The 21,763-nt window shown below is 40.3% G+C and overlaps 1 protein-coding gene across 6 annotated transcripts in view; it reads right to left on the bottom strand.

The window, feature by feature from the left end:
• The window catches only part of RARB (retinoic acid receptor beta), a 1,106,099-nt gene that overhangs the window by 142,213 nt on the left and 942,123 nt on the right, over positions 1 to 21,763 (bottom strand). For all 6 annotated transcript variants that reach the window (XM_077491425.1, XM_077491424.1, XM_077491427.1 and 3 more), the window contains one exon: positions 1,067 to 1,208. In XM_077491425.1, coding sequence (XP_077347551.1) covers positions 1,067 to 1,208 — 142 coding nt within the window. The remainder of the gene's footprint in view (positions 1 to 1,066; positions 1,209 to 21,763) is intronic.

Below are 21,763 nucleotides of genomic sequence, written 5' to 3'. Positions count from 1 at the left end.
GAAAGTCCGACTGTGTGTACAGGGCATAACAGGAGAAGAGATTGAAAATCTCATCAGTGTGCTGCTGTTCCATGCAGTTTAGTCTGCAGGGAAGTTACCTGGAAATTGGGATCTGGCAGTGCTCAATGGCAGGGGTGCCTGGTTAAAAGGCATTGCTGAAAGAAGTACAAATCCTTCACCGGGCAAAATGGATCATTGTATCTTAGCTAAGATTATGGCTGCCTGCTTGAGTCCTGATTTTAGAATGGGCTAGAGTGTCGGGTGTATGGGCCTGCTATAATCAGTGGAGGAACAGAAGTCAATACTTGTAATATTCCCAACCAAATTGCTTTGATAACCTTATATATCATTATACCACTAAAATCGAAGCCCTTGTACACACGGTCGGACATTCCGATGGACAATGTCCGATCGGACAGTGTTGTCAGATAATCCAACAGTGTGTGGGCTCCATCGGACTGTTTCCGTCGGAGTATCCGACGGACCAAGTTTTCCAGCTGGGCTATAAAATTTTCCGACAACATGATCCGATCGGACTTTGTCCGATCATGTGTAGAGAATTCCGATCGGACAAAGTGCCACGCATGCTCAGATCAAATTCCTAGACCAAAGCTATTGGCTACTAGCCTGAACGTAGTCCCGTCATCACGTTAAGTACGATCGGATTTTCTGACAACTTTGTCCGACTGTGTGTATGCAACAGTTTCGGACAAAATCTGTTGGACAAAATCCGTCGGACAAAATCTGACGGATTTGGTTGTCGGAATGTCCGACCGTGTGTACAAGGGATAATACAAATAATGCAATTTGTTTCTTGGGAATTCACAGACAGCTTTTGTTTTCTTCAGTTTTTCCATATGAGGACCATTGCTACTACTTCTTTTTTTCAGAGCTTGGTAATATCCTTAGTTCAGGTTAATGTGGGTGGTATAACACTGTTGATTGTAGAATATGTTTAAGTGTCACTAGTGGGAAAAGACCAGACGTGTACCCAAATCATTTCATTAATGCAACATATTTTGTCTTAGTTACTGATAAAATCAAGAATACCTAGCAGTGAACTTACATTCTTTGGACATTCCCACTTCAAAGCACCTCTGTAGTCTGCAGTACTGGCAACGATTGCGTGTCACTTTATTGATAACACAGTTCTTTTCTCTGTGACACGTGTAAACCATGTTCTTCTGAATACTCCTCCGGAAAAAGCCCTGGAGTGAGACAGGCAGAAAGAGTCACATGAAACACCCATTTGCTATACTATCCACAGATTGCCCTATTTAGCTAATTAAACGTCATTAAATGGATATGCTGGATAATGTGACCCTTCAAAACCCATATGAAAAATTAAAGGCTTTGTATCGTTTTCCTTGCTGCTTAGAGTGAGCTGCTTAATTTAACACTGAAGTATATTGAACAGATTATGATGTGGAGCAAGGAAACTGATACAGGGTCTAAGTACCTGTAGAGAAACTGTATGATACCTTCTGATGACCAGATGGAAAGAAGTTTAGGTAAAGTTTAACCTGTTCAGGAAAATGTAGGTATTGCAGCAGCATTGCCCGACGCACAGAATGATAAGTGCCTTCCGACCTTTAATTCACTATACAGAGTAATACAATGGTGTACAACATACTGAAACATTTTAAATACCAGATAAGGATAACATGGCGTACATGACCCCATGGCTTAATCACACCCATGGTTGGGATGGAAGACGTGAGTTCCGGATGTCCATCCCTGCACAATCTATAATTCAACCTACAGGATAACAAAACCTATAAAAAAAATTGTCCCTATTACCTCCTAAATAATATGAATTTATTTAGAGATCTGTACATATTTAAATATCAAAAATAAGTACCCAATATATTATAAAACATGAATAAATACCTACATACAATGATACATTGGTTTTGATGTTTATTCAATATATTTGGAACATACTGTATTTTTGAAATTTACATAAGGCAGAGCTCTATTTTAGGCTTGGTTCACACTGTCGCAACTTGGGTCCCAACTTGTGAGACCCCAAGTAGCATGACATGTGAGATCCCATGTTAGTCAATGAGAGTCTTAATTAGCACTACTGAAGTTGCTCCGACTTTAGAAAAGGTTCCTGTACTACTTCAAGTTGACTTCTATTTGACTTGTGCCCATAGACTTTTTTTCCCCTTTATTTTGGAAAAGTTCAAGTAAAATACAGTGCCCACAGACTTCAATGGAAGTCGCCTCAAAGTTGGAACCTCATCTATATGGATGTGATTTGGATCCAACATTACAGGAAGATTAGCCAGGCAGTGCATGACATTTTCCTGTATTCTGTTATCACGCATACCTTCACAAGACAAAGTCACTTCAAAGTAGTACTCAAGTCACCAGCAAATCACCAGGATGTCGCTTGGCAAAGTTGCACTGTAAGTTGCATGACTTTCAGATCGTAAATCTCTTGTTGTATTAGAGCATGTTTTTTAGTGTTCATCAGGGGAAACTATTTGCACTTGCTCAACAGTTTTCTCCCACTGCTCTGCTTGTTAAAAACATGTACCTAAACTTCCATTCCCATCTTCCCCCTCACCCTCCTCCATGCAATCAATATCCTCCACTACAGACCTCAAGGCAAGGACCTTGAGGAACTTCCATTGTTCACAAACCCACAAGAAAACCAATTCAGTTTCAAGGCCTTTGCAGAAAACGTTATGAGCGCATACATAATAACATAAGACCCACTGGCTTCATATTAGCAGGCAACCTTGTTCAAGGATCTGATTGGCAGCTAATCCATCTTCTACTAAGCCAGTGGGCATTAATGTACTGTGCATATGCAACCTTTGCTTCATAGAACTTAAAGGAGAACCCTTCCTTCTTCTAGGCTTGTGGAAAATAGAAGAGCCACTTGCACCCAGTATAGAATGTTGCTGATGGATAAAGTACCTGGCTGACCTTACATCTAAAGTAGGAAGTAAAGGGTGCAACAGTGTAGCTATTGGGTCCTCAATGAAAGGTGCTTAGAGTAGCAGTGTGGGCAAATTTGGAATCACAAAATGTATAATTTTACTTTATTCTACTATTTTTCCCTTGCTAATAACCCCTGAATTCTTTAAAAAATATGGCTACAGAAAGATTTTTGGGGTGTTATTTTTATTTAAAGTGATTGTAAACTCAATTTTTTAAATAAAAAACATTTTATACTTACCTACTCTGTGCAATAAAACTGCACAGAGCAGCCCAGACCCTCCTCTTCTCTGGTCCCCCGCCGACACTTCTGGCTCCCTTGTTCTCAGTGTGCCACCATATTGTGGCACATCTGTGGGTTCGATCCCAAGCCAAGCTGCCTATGTCCATAGACAAGGACAGAGTGGCTCTTCCCCGACTCCTGCTCACCTCGCCAGTTAAGCCTGTGAGACAGGAAAATGAGAGGAGAGAGTGAGCACTCAGATAGGGGGTAGTTTTATAATTAAGGATGTTCCTTTACCTATCTTTGGGATTTCTGAAACTTCACATAATCATATAGTATGGACAGGTGACTTGAGTATTATTTAGGATGCTTGATCTTCAAGGATGGTTCATTTATACAACATGGATTTTGGGAACAATAACAGCGCAAAACATATAAATTCTGCTTTCCTTGGGGAATGTTTGAAACCAATGACAATTTCCCTAGTGTAATTGGGGGATTTTTATATGAAGGGTAGATTTAACTTTATTTACACTTACAATTGTATCCCACCTACTTCCATAGTTTTTTGTCTTTAGGTTTCATTTATTTCAAATTGTGGTTTATAATAGCTGCTGGCACATTAAGCCTTTATATAATTTTTTACATATATATTGTAAATTCCCATTAGTCCCTGCCCTCAAGGAGCTTACAATCTAAGGGCCCCAATTCATTACATTCATACATACTAGAGCCAATCTACACAGGAGCCACTTAACTTACCAGGTTAATTGGTGCCCCAGTTGGAATTCGGGCACCAGGTGCTGCCAGGTGGGAGTGCTAACCACTTTCATTCACATCACCATAAGAAAAAAACACATATACAAGGGTTTTGTAAGTACAGATCTTAATGCAGATGCATTGTTTTCAATGGAGCCATTTACACAGGTGCGTAAATGTGAGTTCTTACAAATGCATATACATGCACTTATACGCGTAAGCATGTAAAGCGCATGTTCTTAGACACAGATTTTTGGATTTTGTGTTAAAGATCTGAAAGCAACTCATATTTACGCACCTGTGTAAATGGCTCCATTGAAAACAATGTAGTTGCATTCAGATCTGTAACACAGAATCCAAAAATCTGTGTCTAAGAACATGCGCTTTACATACTTACGTGTATAAGTGCATGTATATGAATTTGTAAGAATGCAAATTAAGTGTAAACATAGGGTAAAATAAATGATCATAAAGTTATGTACACATACGCATCTTTACGCTTAATAAAGTAAATTGGACTTGGGCCTCATCCAAACAATCTGAACAAAACTAATAGAAATATCCTACAATGATGGACTATATCGGCCACAGAAAGGAGACATGTAAGATAAAAGTAATTTTTATTAGAAAAAGATTAAACAGTTGAAATAAAAACCAACAAAGAATTATATATAAAAAGCATTCACGTAAAATAACATATTCAAATTAGAAAAATATAGTCCATTCAGTGGTATTCTGTGTTGTCTGTACGGTCAACATTTCACCATTAACTTGGCTTCTTCAGGACCCAGACATATGATCAACAGTATTTGAATTACCTATAACATACTGTTAGTAACATATCATTTGTAGTACAATACTGCATGTTTAGACATAGAGATATCACATATGTTCCTACCAGTGAAACTCAGGTCAATCAACCCAAATGCCAGGGGTGGGCATAGGAGCATTGGTCCTTCCTGAGGAAGCCAAGTTAATGACGAAACGTTGACTGTACAGACAACACCATATCTTACCACTGTTTGGACTATATTTTTCCAATTTGAATATGTTATTTTGCTTGCATGCTTTTTTATATATAATTCTTTGTTGGGTTTTATTCCAACTTTTTAATCTTTAAAAAAAAAAAATGACTTACATGTCTCCTTTCTGTGGCGATATAGTCCATTATTGTAGGATAATGGTGGTCCCCCCTGGCTATTTCTATTAGTTTTGTTATGTATTTATGCATATAAATGCATCTATACGCAATCATTTTACTGATTATTAGGAATGAACTTGTATCCTAGAAAACACATGTGCAATAAGATCAATTTTACTGACGTTATTACACGTGTTTTCTAGGAAAAAAAGTTTCTGTGTATTTCAATGCCTAAAAACATGTATATGTACATAATTTTTTTTCAATGATACCTTATTTTCTCTCCTTGTTTAGACTTAACTTACGCTCTTACAAATGCAAATATATGTGTTGATATGCGTAAGCACATAAAGCACATGTTCTTAGATGCAGATTTTAGGATTCAGTGTTACAGATCTATAAGCAGGTCATAAAACAACAAAAATATCAAAGTGCAAATATTTGTCACTCGCAATGTGATATACAAACTTCCGGGTCCATCAAAGCAATCATGAATTAAAGTGAAATAGAATGACATGAGATAAAATAAATAAAAATAAAATCTAAAAATAAAAACAAGAATGACAAAAGAGTCCACCCAGTGTCACTTGTGCTGGTAAAATCCACCAAGTACTATTCTCTATGACCAACGGTGTTTCCAGTCTTCCAAACCGAAACAAACACCTCCTCATGTGCAGATGATCCCTCTCCCAACAGAAAATAACTCACCAGATGACTGTGTTGTCTCAGGGGGTCCTTGTGACAAAGTCTAATTGCCGAAAAACGTTGGGGCGTGGCTACACTGCGACCGAAGGAGACGTTAGAGCCGGAATTAATGGCATCCAGAGGTGGTGAAATAACACAGTCTATCCCAAAGCGAGATAAACCCTGACAATACCTGCTTTTAATGTGTGAGTGGTTTTTCAATTTTAAATAAACTGTTTGGTGTGGGTACTGTACCATTGGAGGCATTCTTCTTTCTCTGTCATCGGGCCATATAAACCGTGTGGAGGCATTCAGTAGCATCCATATGAGGCAAGAGCTCATGTACTGTTATAAAGCCTGACTGCCAACCATTTAGCGGGAGGCATTTTCATCTGGTGAGTTATTTTCTGTTGGGAGAGGGATCACCTACACATATGGAGAGCTGTTTGTTTCAGTTTGGAAGATATCCCTGAACAGGGAAGACTGGAAACACTGTTGGTCATAGAGAACAGCACTTGGTGGATTTCACCAGCACAAGTAACACTGAGTGGACTCGTAATTTGTCATTATTGTTATTTTTAGATTTTATTTTTATTTATTTTATCTCATGTCATTTTATTTCACTTTAATTCATGATTGCTTTGATGGACACAGAAGTTTGTATATCGCAGCGCTACTGTTAGAGTGACAAATATTTGCACTTTGATATTTTCATTGTTTCTGTTATTATTTAGGGTAGCAGCAGTGAACAGTAATTATTTCACGTCATACTGGAATATATAGATAAATATTAGGATATACACACAAGGAGTCAATTAGACTCCCTATAGCGCAGAGTTAATTTGTATTTTATAAGCAGATCGTGTTTACACACCTGTGTGAATTTCCATTAAAAATAATGAAGCTGCATTCAGACCCGCAATTAAAAAATACTTGTATATGCATTTTTTATTAAGGCCATGTGAATGAAGCCTTAAAGGGGTATCAAGTTGGTTGCTTTGATAAGGGAAGTGTTTGTATATTTGTTCTTTTGATAAAAATAATAACAAAATGTATTTTTTTTTCACTTCCTGTCATCTTTCCCCGTTTTTGTGTTCTCTTTTTCTTATATATGCATATGATGAGCGGATGGAATGCTATTCCATGTGAAATGTTAGTCAACGAGAGTTGTCTTAATTAGCATTACTGAAGCCACTCAGACTTCAGAAAAGGTCCTGTACTACTTCAAGGCGTTTTATAACCAACTTGTGCGTATAGACTTTAATGTAAGTTGCCTCCAAGTTGAATCCTCATCTATATTGATGTGATTTGGATCCGACATTACAGGAAGATTACCCAGGCAGTGCATGGCATCTTCCTTTATGCTGTTATCACTGCATACCTGCACAAGACAAAGTCGTTTCAAAGTTGCATCAAAGTAGTTCTCAAGTCGCAGTAAGTCACCTGACATAGCTGCACCATAAGTGGCGCAACTTTCAGGTCGCAGTAGTGTTAACCGAGCCTTAAAGTAATTTATGAAAGACGTTTTATCTTAAAAATACAAAAAGTGGAAGTAAACCCTTTTTTTTTTACTTGTACCTACAGGTAAGCCTATAACAAGGAATACCTGTTGGTACAGTGAAGATCTCCTAAACTTGCACTGTTTAGGAGATAGTCACACTGCATGCAGCTGGTGATGTCACTGGCACATGCGCTCGGAATGGATGGCATACCTGTTCTATCCCTTCAGAGCTCTGTGCTGTGATCCGTGACTCCTGTGAGCATCAGACATGAACCCAGAAGGAAGATCGGGTGAAGATGGAAGCCCTGTCAGCAGTGACAGCGCACTCCTGGAGGGCTTCGCTCTAAGGCATTTCATAATGTGCTACTAGAAGATTATGCCATTGTCTTGCAGGGTTTAAAAAAAAAAGGTGGTTTACTACCATTTTAAGGTGCTGGAGATCCCGTTGATAGGTACTGACTGGTGCTGTAAAATTTCCAGGGAAGCTGCTGTGTCAGGGGTAGAACATAGTCCCTCCTATACTGTATATGCCCCTTAATTGGTCACACCTGGCCTCTTTGATGCCTATTCAAGGCATCCTGCAGGCTGCGAGCTGGCCACTGCCAATTCCAATCCAATGAAACGGAAGAGTGTAATACAATGTCATGGCAAATGGCAAGAGAATTGGGCCTCTGAACTCACAAATGGAGATTGGAGGAGAGGTACTGCATTTAACTAGTCTGTTATGTATTACTCTACTATATATATTTGATTGTTATTGATATTAATATATTGTATGCTCTGTTATTCCAGTGTATTAACCCTGTTCCCCCCTTTTCTCTATGCTGCAGAGGAAGGGCAATCATCTATCCAAGAAACGTGTTTAGCTATACCACATTCCACTACATCTGCAACTGCAAAAGCCATGAACAATATGTATGGAAAGGCCTGTATTTATCAACTTAAGCAGGCATGGGATAATACATTTTGCACCAATTAATATAAAATATATTTTTAAGATAAAATGCGTTTCATAAAGTGCTTTTAAAGTCCTCCCTTTTTGTAACTAGATTTAGCTGGATGTGGCACTTTTATTTGGGCCAGGCTGCACAATTCTTGGTTAAAGTTCTTCAGGATACACACATGCATTAACTGCAACTTACATACAATCGGAATAAATGATAAATTCACTTAAAACAGATGCAGTACTAATTAAATCAGAACATAATATTAGGCTGGGCTGGGAAGAGCAAGGGTTAAAGCTTGAGATAATGATTTTGACCTCATATTAAACTAACATCCTTCATTGTTCTCTGAAGAATGTTGGAGTGTTTTGGTAAATTGTATGGGGGCTTTTAGCTCAGCTTTGGCAAAAATCCCTATTCCAATTTACATCTTATCCTGTGATATGGGATGAGTAAGGTCATTCATTTGTTCTGGAAGCCCTGACAAGAACAGGTAGAACACTGGCTGTCTTATCGGCTTACGTTCTTAACAACTTAACACAGCTCAGCTTCGTCTTGCCTTCATAGTGTTTAAACTGAGCCAGCATAACTCCTCTATTGACGAAACCATCACTGCGTCTCAGCGTGTCATATCTTTGTTTTCAGTGGAATAAATGGGAGATCTATGCTTTTATCATAAGTATTGCATTTCAACCAACAGCTCGTGTCTACCTTGCCTTGCATGGTGACACAACCCAGCACACAGTTGCAATTCTATAAATCATTTCAATGAAGCAAAAGTGGTTCTTGGAACACCGCTTACTGAACAAAATTTTATATTCCCTAGCATTAAACACTAAACTGATTTTTAAGCAAAAGACAAACCCATGCCACATCTCCAGCCATGCAGACTATGAAGAATTCATTGGTATATAAAACATTTTCACTCATTAACAAGTGGCTCCAAATATCAAAAGTTTCCGAAAAATACAATAATTTTTTCACAACTGATCAAAGAATGTGGGGGTGGGGGTATACCTATGTTTAAGGGGTTAAGAGTTTTTTTCCCGTAATTTGTCCTTTTTGATGATATTTGTAATAAAAAAACGTTTTATCTCTAGCAATATTCATTCTGAAGCCTTGTACACACGGTCGGAGAATCCGTCGGAATGCGTCTTATCGGACCGTGTCGTCAGATAATCCGACTGTGTGTGGTATGCATCGGACTGATTCCGTCCGAATCTCCGTCGGACCCAATTTTCCAACATGTTGGAAATATTTCCCGACCAACTGGTTTGATCGGACATACTCCGATTGTGTGTAGCGAATTTTGATCGGACCAAGTGCCACGCATGCTCAGATCAAATTCCTACATCAAAGCTATTGGCTACTAGCCTGAATGTAGTCCCATCGTAACGAAATTACGTCATCACGTTCTGAAAGATCGGATTTTTTGACAACTTAGTCCGGCCGTGTGTATGCAACAGTTTCGGACACAATCCGTCGGACTAAATCCGACGGACAAAATCCGACGGATTTGGTTGGCAGAATCTCCGACCGTGTGTACAGGGGCTGAGAAGAGGTGTGTTGGCACTTATAAAGTCCCACTTATTTACCTCATTGTTCTTCTATTTCTTCACAACTGTTTAATACTAGCTTTAATTTAGAGGTCCTAAATGATGTACATAATAACTTTTAGTAGTTAAACAATATATTATTGATACAGATTTATACATCAGATTTAAAAGAGGGACAATTATGGAGGAAAGTTGGTCTAGGGATTTGGTTCCAAAGAAGGGACAGCTATTTGGGTATTACTGGAATATGACCTAAAACTGCATCACAGCTTCCTATTATTTCAGCTATTATTTTCACTGCTGCATTTATAGTCATGAAATATTTTGACTTCTGTGTACTTAAAGCGGAGCTGCACCCAAAAGGGGGAAGCTCTGCTTGTCTGCCTCCTCACCCCCTCTGCTGCCACATTAGGCATCTTTTGGGTGGGAGTGAGTACCTGGTTTTGACAGGTACCCAGTCCCAGTCCCGGCTGAGTTTGCTGCTGTGAAGTGAGCTGGAAGTTCAGCCCCGTACTCCTTCCCCCGCAGCTGGCCCATTCACAGAGCACATGCGCACCAGGAAACCAGTTGTGAAGCCGCAAGGCTTCAATGCCTGTTTCCTGAGCCCAGATGGTGGTGCTAGCACCTGAAAGCCAATTCAATAATGGGCTCAGGTGAGGACACCGCTGGATTCCTGGACAGGTAACTGCCCTAATAGTAAAAGTTTTTGGAGGGAGGCAGAACTCCGCTTTAAAGTGGTTATAAACCTTCACATATACACTGTGAAGTGACTAGCCTCAAGCAGTACACGAAGATTAAACAAATCCTCCTACATAAGTTGTACCTGTTTATCTGCAGTCATTTGCCCTTTACAGCCCTTCAAAGTGCAGAATTTATAAAGCTTGGCTGAGAGTTCAGAGAAAAGGGGAAGCGATCTGAAGTTATACTCTGCAGAGCTCAGCGAGGAGAACTCTTAGAGCTGATTGGAAGGAAGGGACACACCCCCTCCATACAGCACACAGGAAGAGAGCTGAGATTGTCAATCAGCTTAGGGTCCCTCCCCATCACCTTTTTTTCTCTTGTGTCAGGAAAACTTGTCAGAAGTGATTCATGCTGATAGCAGAGGAAGGAAGCAGCAGACAGAAATGACACTTAGAGCTCTTAATTGAGACAGGTACACACTATAGAGGGATATGCTTTGTTCATATTTCATGTATAAGGTTTACAACTATTTAAATTAAAAAGAAGTGCACCACTGTCTCAATAATATAACATCTCTTATACACACAAAGTAATCAGATAATGTAGCATTAAAGCAGAAGTCCAGCCTGAGCTAGTTTGGCTGGGCTTGTTCTATGGGTCACAAGAGTGCATGCCGTTTTGCACTCCTGTGACCCGTTTTCAGCAGAGAGCGGTCTGAAGTCAGCTCTCTGCTGATGTCACCGGAATCAGTCCAGGCCCCACATCATCATGGCAATAAAGTCTGGATCTGCTAGGTGCCTGGACTGATGCCTGTCTCAGCCACTCAGCGAGCCCCTGAGAGACTGAAATGGCTGCTCCCCGTCCCTTCGCAGCTCAGCACTCCAGTGAACGTGGAAAGCAGTCAGCAACTCTCCTCTCAGGGATCTGTGAGAACTGAGCCATTGGCAATGTTTGATGGCTCGGTTCTCAGTGTAGAGATGCTGGGGGACAGATGCAGCATCGGACCGATGCTGCATCCACATATGTGGGGGGGGGGGGACCCTTACTTCTCTTTTTTGTAATGCATAGGGAAAAGACATAAGAAGTTGTGAGAACATGTGTGACTGAGGCACTTGAATAAACTAATCAATGGCTTATGATAAAAGAGGGTCAGTAAATTAAAATAAAACACAATGACTTTGGTGAGGCTACTTTCAAAACACAAGCTTGGTACCCTTTGACTGAGGGATCCAAAGTTTGGTGACCACTTGTACAAAGTCCAATGAAAGCGCCAAACCTATGAACTGAAAGTTTGAAATATTGGTGTTCATTTAATGACAATATTAAAAGAAAATCCAATACGTTTGGGGTTCAGAGAGCCCTGAGGAAGGGGGAGATCTGTAAGCCCACAAAACACCTCAGTTTTTTATTTTTTGTTGTTTTGTTGAATGAACACCAAAATTAAAAGCTTTTGGACTTTCCGTTCATTCGTTTGATTCATTCATTGGACGTAATATAAGCAGTTTTGAATCAGTGCCTCGCTAGTAGCACATGCTACCATATAGAGCCATACTATTACCCCACTATCTATATTAACACAAATAAGATTTTGGTTATTTATGTGAGAATGGCCTTTTTTTATTGCCATAGTGCTATGATGTGCAATACCCCCATCCCCCCAGCAACCAACCAATTTAACTTATTGGAAGTCTGGTGTGGTCAGGTTAGTGAAACGTGTACTCCCAAAAATTGCTGTGGCTTCCTTTCAAGAATATGGGCAAATGTTCAAGAGATATTTCTGTCCTGAAATAATTTCCCTAAATTATGTAAAAGTTCACAATTAAGGAAACCCGTCTTTACAACCTCTGTCAATTCTACCAAGGAGTCAGACATCTTCAGTAAATCACAAAAAAACTATAGAATTCAAATGGCCACAATCAGTTAATGCAAGCTTTCTGTGAATGGCTTTAAACTCTCAAACCCATTGGATCATATGACAAATGGCTTAAATCTACAGCAAAATATATTTAATGCATATTCTGTCTAACTGTATAACTTGTTCCATTATTCCTAAGTCAAAAAAAATGTTTTAAAGTATACGCTATTTATATTTTTTTTACGTATTTCCCATGCACAGACAATATTCAGAATAAGCCATTAGCAAATGGTAAGTACCGGTAATATCTATAGCTACTTATCTTTATTTTGCTACAAACGCTGCTTCTTTGCCGTGAAAAATAGCCACCAAAAGGTACCGATGTTGGTTTATTTTCTGGAGGCGTCCCTGATGGGCAGTAAGGAGAGTATAATTTAGAGAATATCTGCTGAAAAGTACACATTTGTTGATAACTGTAAAACCACCTGCTAAATATAATGGTACTTAGCTCTGCTAAATATTTCACAGTAAGTATCAATAAGCTTCACTGCCAAAAAGAGCTGTAAGTCATTATAAAATATAAACCAATGCATTTCATAATTCTTCACAGCTAAGGAGCAAATTGGCCTCCCGGCTTTATTGTGTGCTCCCTAGAGTGGTCTGCCTTGCATTGTCTGTGTATATCACAGTATGGATGAAGTCCGCAGTGGGCTTTCTTGCCTCTACTTCATTCGATGTATTGCCTCTCTATTCTTTAGACTATTATTATGCAGCGAGAAATCACAAAGTGCCCAGCCACTTCCTAAAGGTGTTTTTTTTCCTATCATGTAAAACTAGATTAACCGTACCATTTCACACCTTTGTGGAAATACACTTTACTTAAAACATTTATTTTATAAGGCCTGAAAGTTACTTCTGTATATATTTCTTGCAATCAGCCCATCCAGGGGTAGATTGTGAGCAGCGCAGTGGCTAGCACCACTGACTCACACTGCTGGGATTCTGTGTTTGACATTTACCAGGAAATTACCTACATACAGTTTTTTTGGATTGTCTGAGTTTGCTTTTGGTTCTCTGATTTCATTTTGAAAAACCAAGCACTTAGTGTAGCTAGTAGTAGTTAGTTCAATTTAACTAGACATTTCATAATTCTTTCAAGTGTTTCCCTCAGTTCTAATCAACCCATTTGAACTGAGGAAGCTACTTGGATATGTAGTGAAAGGCCTTCAACATTAGAGAACAAATCTACGTAACTATAACTACTAGCTATACCATCCATGACTTGGATGAATTAAAGTGGACCTTGCAGTCCACAGCAACTAACTCCTATTGTGTCCCCCACCAAACGATTCTAAATCGCTAGGCAAAAAAATAAAATACAATTACAAAAAAAAAGATAAAATATTTACCTTAGACCTGGACTTCCCGATATCACAAAGATAAGGGTGACATCACTTAGCGCTGTCATGGGATCCTAAAAAAAGCTCCTGCACTGTGCAGAAATAAATTCTTTTGGATTCCTTCGTTTTCCCAGGACACCGCGGGAATGCTGAGTGTCTGCTTTAAAGCCTTCGCAAACACTTAATGTTACTATCTAGTTTAACTGGCTTGTACCTCAACTGTGCCTAATACATGGTTGTATGACTGTGCCAATGAGGCATGCTTAGTCTGATCCTGCACCAATTTAAGCACTGCCTAAAATGATTAGGCAAGGATCACATTGTACTTCTAACCTTCACAGGCAACTATTATCTCGCTAGGAGATTTTATAACTTTCTAGTGAATATATGAGTGACTTTATACATTAAAAAAGGTTAATGTGTTTTAAACTTGCAGTTAACATTTGTACATTGTACAAACTAGATTTAGACTTTATATGCTAGAAAACAATATTTGTATAGACATCCTCATTGCTTAGAAGCCCTCCTGAGCATATAAACCGGTTCAAGAACATTCCTGCAACTTTTTGTACGGGTATTTTAAGTCAACAGAGATTTCTGTAATTATATAAAAGCAGAAGACAATGATTTTATGCAGGTCGTGGAGCTCTAATGCCGCGTACACACGATCGGAATTCTCGTCGGAAAAAGCTCTGATGGTTTTCCCGACGGAATTCCGACAGAATTCGGCTCAAGCTGTCTTGCCTACACGCGGTCACACCAAATGCCGATCGTTTATAACGCGGTGACGTACAACACGTACGACGCGACTAGAAAAAGGAAGCTCAATAGCCAGTAGCCAATAGCTTTTGTCTTGTAGTTGAATCTGAGCATGTGTGATTTTTGGCATGTCGGAATTGCATACACACGATCGGAATTACCGATAGAAAGTTTTTCTGTCTGGAAAATTGACAACATGCTATAAATTTTGGGCTACAGACGAAAAACAAGCTCTGGATTGCCGCACTCTTCAGAAGACCACTTTCTTTTATTGGAAAAGCACATCACAGCTCAACAAACACAGCGAACAAGGAAAAAATTGGTGACGTTTCGCACTAGCTGTAGTGCTTATTCATAGGGTTAAAATTGAGAACATGCTATCAATTTTTGGCTGGCGGGAATTTGGACAGCTAAATTCCGATAGAGCATACACACGGTCGTATTTTCCGATGAAAAGTTCTCATCTGTCCGGAATTCCAATCGTGTGTACGTGGCATAAGTCATTGAACCCTGTCTATCAAACCAAAACAACCTGTACTACAATTGAACATCAGAACATCCACTTACTGGTAAAAAGTCAGAAAAGGGTAGACCTTATTGCGTTAGTAGACGGGGCTTTATCAAATTGAGAAACTTGAGGTATATTATGTCTGTATAAATGTAATGTTTTGATGGCAAGGTATGTTGCTTGGAAAGGTAGAATCTACCTAGTGCTATAAGAAATTTAGGTTTAAAAAAAAAAAAAAATATATATATATATATATATATATATATATATATATATATATATATATTACAACCTGGGAAAGAGTGGTGGTTTGCAAAACCCTCCGGAGAAATCTTCAAACTACAGCCCTACAGCTGTTGCGGAACTACACGTCACATGAGGCATTGTAAAACTCTAACATTCACAGACATGACTAGGCATGATGGGAATTATAGTTCCTGAACAACTGAAGGGCCATAGTTTGGAAACCCCTGATCTACAGCAAACAAAGAGAACTCAGACTACCTTAGCTTTCCATTCTCACCATGACTGGTGCCATGGTTAGAACAAGCTGTTTCGCTTTGCTGCTCTTTTGTCCCCCTAGAGTCAGGGGTCCCAGCCCACCACTACAACTCTAATTTCCTCCTGTTATTCTCAATGCTACAAAACAACAAATGTATACCAATCTGACCACAAACTCTACCCCTTGCAACTAACAAGCCACATTGCCTTTCACTCCCACTGTGTAATGCATGTTTTATCTTCCTTGAAAACCGTGAATTCAAGCATGAACTGCACAAAGTACTGCTTCTATTCTTCTCCATAAGTCACTGCAATGACATATTAGCTAATTAATGTCAACTGTTAGCAAATTAATTAGACATACACTTTCATAACCATTGCAAATATTTTTTAAGATAACTACACTGACTTTTTTGTCTGACACTACCTCAGATAAAACAAGACTAATGAACACAGTGAATATCCATGTTAATTAGAGCTTCACAAATTATGACACTGGAAAACGAGACTAAAATATATTTGGCTTTAGTTTTGGCCTTAAGGTCTGTCAGAAGGTTAAAATACTGCAGCTTAATAAAAATACAACTTTGATACGGCCATAGCTAGTATGTGAAAACTAATATTGTATCACAGCTTTACTGAATCTCATTTCCATAAAGTGCTTATGTTTTCAGAACGCTGCAGTAAAAGAAGAACGGAGCAAATGAAGTGCTTGTTATAACATCCTTACAACATAGCAGAATGGCAAGCAAACAAATACACAGATAAAATACACTCACGGGCCATGTCAATTGCTTGGTAACACAAATGGCTAATCAGCCAATCACATGGCAGCAACTCAATGCATTTAGGCATGCAGACGTGGTGAAGACGACTTTCTGATGTTCAAACCCAGCATCAGAATATGGAAGAAAAGGGATTTAAATTATGTTGAACGTGGCATGTTTGTTGGTGCCAGACGGGCTGGTCTGAGTATTTCAGCAATTGCTGATCTACTAGGGTTTTCATGCACAGCTATCTCTAGGGTTTACAGAGAATGGTCCGAAAAAGAGAAAAAAGTCAGTGAACAGCAGTTGTGTGGATACAAATGCCTTGTTGAGGTCAAAGGAGAATGGGCAGACTGGTTCGAGATGATATAAAGGCAACAGTAACTCAAATAACCACTTGTTACAACCAAGGTATGCAGAATGCCATCTCTGAATGCACAGCACACCTTAAAGAAGATGGGCTACAACAGCCGAAGACCACACTGGGTGCCACTCCAGTCAGCTAAGAACAGGAAACTGAGGCTACAGTTCGCACAGGATCACCAAAATTGGACAATAAAAGATTGGAAAAACGTTGACTGGTCTGATGAGTCTCGATTTCAACTGCAACATTCATACGGTAGGGTCAGATTTGGCATAAACAGCATGAAAGCATGGATCCATCCTAACTTGTATCAATGGTTCAAGTTGCTGGTGGTGGTGTAATGATGTGGGGGGTATTTTCTTAGCACACTTTGGGCCCCTTAGTACCAATTGAGCATCGTTTAAATGCCACGACCTACCTGAGTATTGTTGCTGACCATGTCCACCCCCTTATGACTACAGTGTACCCATCTTCTGATGGCTACTTCCAGCAGGAATATGCACCATGTCACAAAGCTCAAATCATCTCACCACTGGTTTCTGGAACATGACAATTAGGTCACTGTACTCCAATGGCCTCCACAGTCACCAGATCTCAATCCAATAGAGCATCTTTGGGATGTACTGGAACAGGAGATCCGCATCATGGATGTGCAGCCTACAAATCTGCAGCAACTTCGTGTTGCTATCATGTCACTATGGACCAAAATCTCTGAGGAATATTTCCAACACCTTGTTGAATTTATGTCAAGAAGAATTAAGGCAGTTCTGAAGGCAAAAGTGGGTTCAACCCGGTACTAGCAAGGTGTACCTTATAAAGTGGCCGGTGAGTGTATATATACATGAACTGTTTTATCTTCCAATTCTGCTAAGTGATTCTTGTGGTTCATAGGTTCGTACCTATGCCACATTAAACAGCAAAACGTGTGGGAAAAGCAACATTGGTGCAAGTCTTATAATTCCAGGTGGCTAATAAAGCCAGACAATTCTAAGATCTGGCTGTACCAGGGTGGATTTGATTTAAATCAAGTCAATTTAAATCATGATTTCAATCACTAGGCTAGGCTTGATTTAATTGAACTCAATCAAAATCGTAATTTCTAAAGAGCAACTGACATCTCTGTCCCACAGCGGCTCCTCATCTGACCCGCTGTTGACTCACCGACAGTCCCATTCACTTTAATGGGATAGCTGGTGATGCAGCAGTGACACAACAAGGTGAGGGTCATGGTGGCAGCAGGTGAGTGGATGCCCACTAACAGGCGCTGCCATGATGGATCTGAAATCGGAGACTGCTGGTGACAGAGCGAGAACCGGGATCTGTGTGTGTAAACACACAAATCCCAGTTCTGTCAGGGGAGAGGAGACAGATCGTGTCTTCCTACTAAGTAGGAACAACACTTTCTCGCCACATACCCCCCACAGTTAGAAACACACGTAGGTAACACAGTTAACCCCTTGATCGCCCCCTAGTGTTAACCCCTTCCCTGCCAGTGACATTTATACTGTAATCAATGGCTATTTTTAGCACCGATTGCTGTATAAATGTCAATGGTGCCAAAAAAGAGTCAAATGTGTCCGATGTGTCCGTCGCAATGTTGCAGTCCCGATAAAAATCGCAGATCATCAAAATAATAATAATAAAAATTCCATAAATTTATCCCTTATTTTATAGACGCTATAATTTTTTTCGGAAACAAATCAATATACGCTTATTGCAATTTTTTTTATCAAAAATATGTAGAAGAATACATATCAGCCTAAACTAATGAAGATTTTTTTTTTTGGGGGGGGGATATTTATTATAACAAAAAATACAAAATATTGTGTTTTTTTCAAAATTGTCGCTCTTTTTTTTGTTTATAGCGCAAAAAAATAAAAATCGCAGAGGTGATCAAATACCACCCAAAGAAAGCTCTATTTGTGGGGGAAAAAAAGGATATACATTTTGTTTGGGTACAACATCGCATGACCTCACAATTTTCAGTTAAATCGAAGCAGGTTAGGTTAATCCAGGCTCGTACTGGCCATCAGGACTACCAGACGTTTCCCGGTGGGCAAATTTTCAGTGGGCCTGTTTCAGTGACAGACAGTGGCGTCACTAGGGGGTGGCCCATAGCCCCGAGTCCCAGGGGTCCCCAACCATAGGGCCGCGACCCACTACCGGACCGTGGCCTCTCTGCAGCTGTGTGGCGGGCAGCATGGGAGAGCCAGAGAGCGGGCAGGTAGCATGGGAAAGCCGTGCAGGCGAGAGAGCAGAGAGACATCTCTCACCGCCCGCCCTGCAACACCGCTGTTCCACCCTCACTGTGCGGCCGTGGGTAGCAGAGAGATTACATCATCTCTCACTGCCTGCCTTCTCTCTGGTGACCTTGATGTAAGGAGTGGCTCCCTGGGTACTCTGAGGTAAGGAGGGACTCTATGGGGACCCTTTTGTAAGTAGGGGGGCTCTCTGGGCACCCTCATGTAAGGGGGGCTCTCTGGGGACCCTGATGTATGGGGGAGGCTCTCTGGGGACCCTGATGTACGGGGGAGGCTCTCTGGGGACCCTGATGTAAAGGGGAGGCTCTCTGTGGACCCTGATGTAAGGGGGGCTCTTTGGGGGCCCTGATGTAAGGCAGAGGCTCTCTGGGGACCCTGATGCAAGGGGGGCTCTCTGGGTACTCTGAGGTAAGGAGGGACTCTATGGGGACCCTGTTGTTAGTAGGGGGGCTCTCTGAGCACCCTGATGTAAGTGGAGGGGCTCTCTGGGGACCCTGATGTACGGGGGAGGCTCTCTGTGGACCCTGATGTAAAGGGGAGGCTCTCTGTGGACCCTGATGTAAGGGGGGCTCTTTGGGGACCCTGATGTAAGGCAGAGGCTCTCTGGGGACCCTGATGCAAGGGGGGCTCTCTGGGGACCATGATGTAAGTGGGGGGCTCTGTGGGGACCCTGATGCAAGGCTGAGGCTCTTTGGGGACTCTGATGTAAGGAGGCTCTCTGGGAACTCTGATGTAAGGGGTCCTCTCTGGGGACTCTGATGTAAGGGGGGCTCTCTGGGGACCCTGATGTAAGGAGGAGCTCTCTGGGGACCCTGGTGTAAAAGGGAGGCTCTCTGGGGGCCCTGATGTAAGTGGGGGGCTCTCTGGGGACACAAAAAAAGCAGTTTATACTTACAGTGGAATGTTTTTTTACTTTTTTTTGTGCAATTGCATATAGTTTATATACTGTTTTTGTGCTTGTTTGCAAAATTAAAGTGGGTTGGTCTGGATGAAGTCCAGGGCCAATTTTTGTCCCAGTCCAGCCCTGGGTTAATCACACATAGTTGGTGAACTACTAAAATTATTTTATTTAATTAAAACAATAGCATTGACAGTGCATGTTAGCTCAGTTTGCAGAGCTTGGATTCATTGAATGAGTTTACCAAAAATGTAAATATTGCAGAACATACAGTCTCATTCTACATAACTAAGCTTCATTTCATGCTGAATAAATTAAATTATTAATGTATCTTAAATAGAAAACTATCTTTAGATAGATTTTTACTCCAAAAGCATTTTATTAAAATACATTTTATAAAAATCTAAACAATCTGATTTAAAGCGGTAGTAAACCTCCGAAACCCCCCTCACCCCACAAGACAATAGCATAATGTGCTAGTATGCATCACATACTAACACGTTATTTAAAAAAAAAAAAATCATTGATTTTTATCCACCCTGTTCTGTACATAGGACCGTAGGGGTATCCTCAGTCTCTCAGTCGTATAGCGTGAAGACAAATAATGGGAAAAAAAAGGAGGCTAAAATGTTAATTGAAGCCCATACCACTGCTAAAAGATCCAGATACAACTTTACTTCAGAAGGGGTCAAGTGGAAAATTGAAAAGAGTATTCAATGCATTTTGGGGGTCCAAAAACACCCCCTTATCAGGGCCTGAGATAGAAAACAATGTATATGGACAAGACGTTAACTGGGCTTTTAATGGTATTTCTTGTAGTGTGACTGTCTGCACAGGTTTCACGAGCAGCTGGTTTAGTAGTTAGCACCTAGTTCATAAATATTGTTTTACACCTCAAGCCCTGATAAGAGGGTGGTTTTTGGACCCCCTGCCCCCCAAAACATGTGGACTAATATTGATTGCCCCCCTGATCTTTATTGGAATAAAGTCATATCTGGACCTTTTAGCAGTGGTGTCACTTCAATTCATATTTTTGATACAGTACACTTGCAAGTCAAGGAAACTGCTGATATCCTCTGAGGTGTAGAAGTTCACTGCATGGGAACCAGATCACCCACATCAACATCATTACATTAAAACAGAATTAAAACAAAACAATTAAAAACCACTGAAAAGTGGAGTTTTTTATGACAGAAAAGACCCTAGCTGTCTCCCTGCCTTTCAGCAGTTAATGTACACTAAGTCGCGCATGCACAGCTCAGAGTACATTTACGGGACCAGCTAGTGAAGCGGCCAAACAGAGCGAACCCGGAAGCAAGACCAGGAGAAAAGGAGCACCTGGAAAGCTGACAGTGCAGCACTGGGGGCTTCATTTGACAAGTAATGCCACGTACACACATCGAAATTTTGGCCAGCAAAAGACCGATGAGAGCTTTTCATTGGAAAATGCGACCGTGTGTAGGCTCCATCGGAATTTAGCTTCAGACGCTAATTTTAGCATCTGAATTTCCGCCAGCAACAAATTTATAGCATGTTGTGCATACTAGCACATTATATCATAAACCTCTTGGGGACCCATTTAAAAAAAAGATACATTATTCTGCTTTAAGATTGTAAAGCAATACCAATTATATTGCCTTGCCGGTCAAGCAATACCTTTCCACTTTCCTTAATTATCGGGAAAAAAGCAATGGATCTCTGCCAGTTTTGTCCAGGTATACATAAATGCTGCATTAAGACAGTTCATTCTTTCAAACATGTTATAAATGATCAGGTTTACTCTATGAAGGTTTTTGACCTGTTCTGATGACGACAAAGTATGACTTCTAGCACTTATTAAAAACTCTATTATGACACCCACACATTACTTGCACTCAGCTGATGCTCATCTGGAGACTGGCAACATTCCCCTATCAATAGGGTTGAGCGCTTGTGCTTTTAATCCCTTTTTCTTGATCTTAATTCACTGATTAGCCAAGAAAATGACAACCTCATTTCCTAGTGAAAGT

Source organism: Lithobates pipiens, unplaced genomic scaffold, assembly GCF_037356315.1.
Source record: "Lithobates pipiens isolate NorthernLeopardFrog02 unplaced genomic scaffold, aLitPip1_a1.2 Scaffold_19, whole genome shotgun sequence".
In the NCBI taxonomy this organism is placed as follows: Eukaryota; Metazoa; Chordata; class Amphibia; order Anura; family Ranidae; genus Lithobates; species Lithobates pipiens.
The sequence above is the reverse complement of the archived record's forward strand: the minus strand, read 5'-3'. Positions and strand labels throughout refer to the sequence as shown.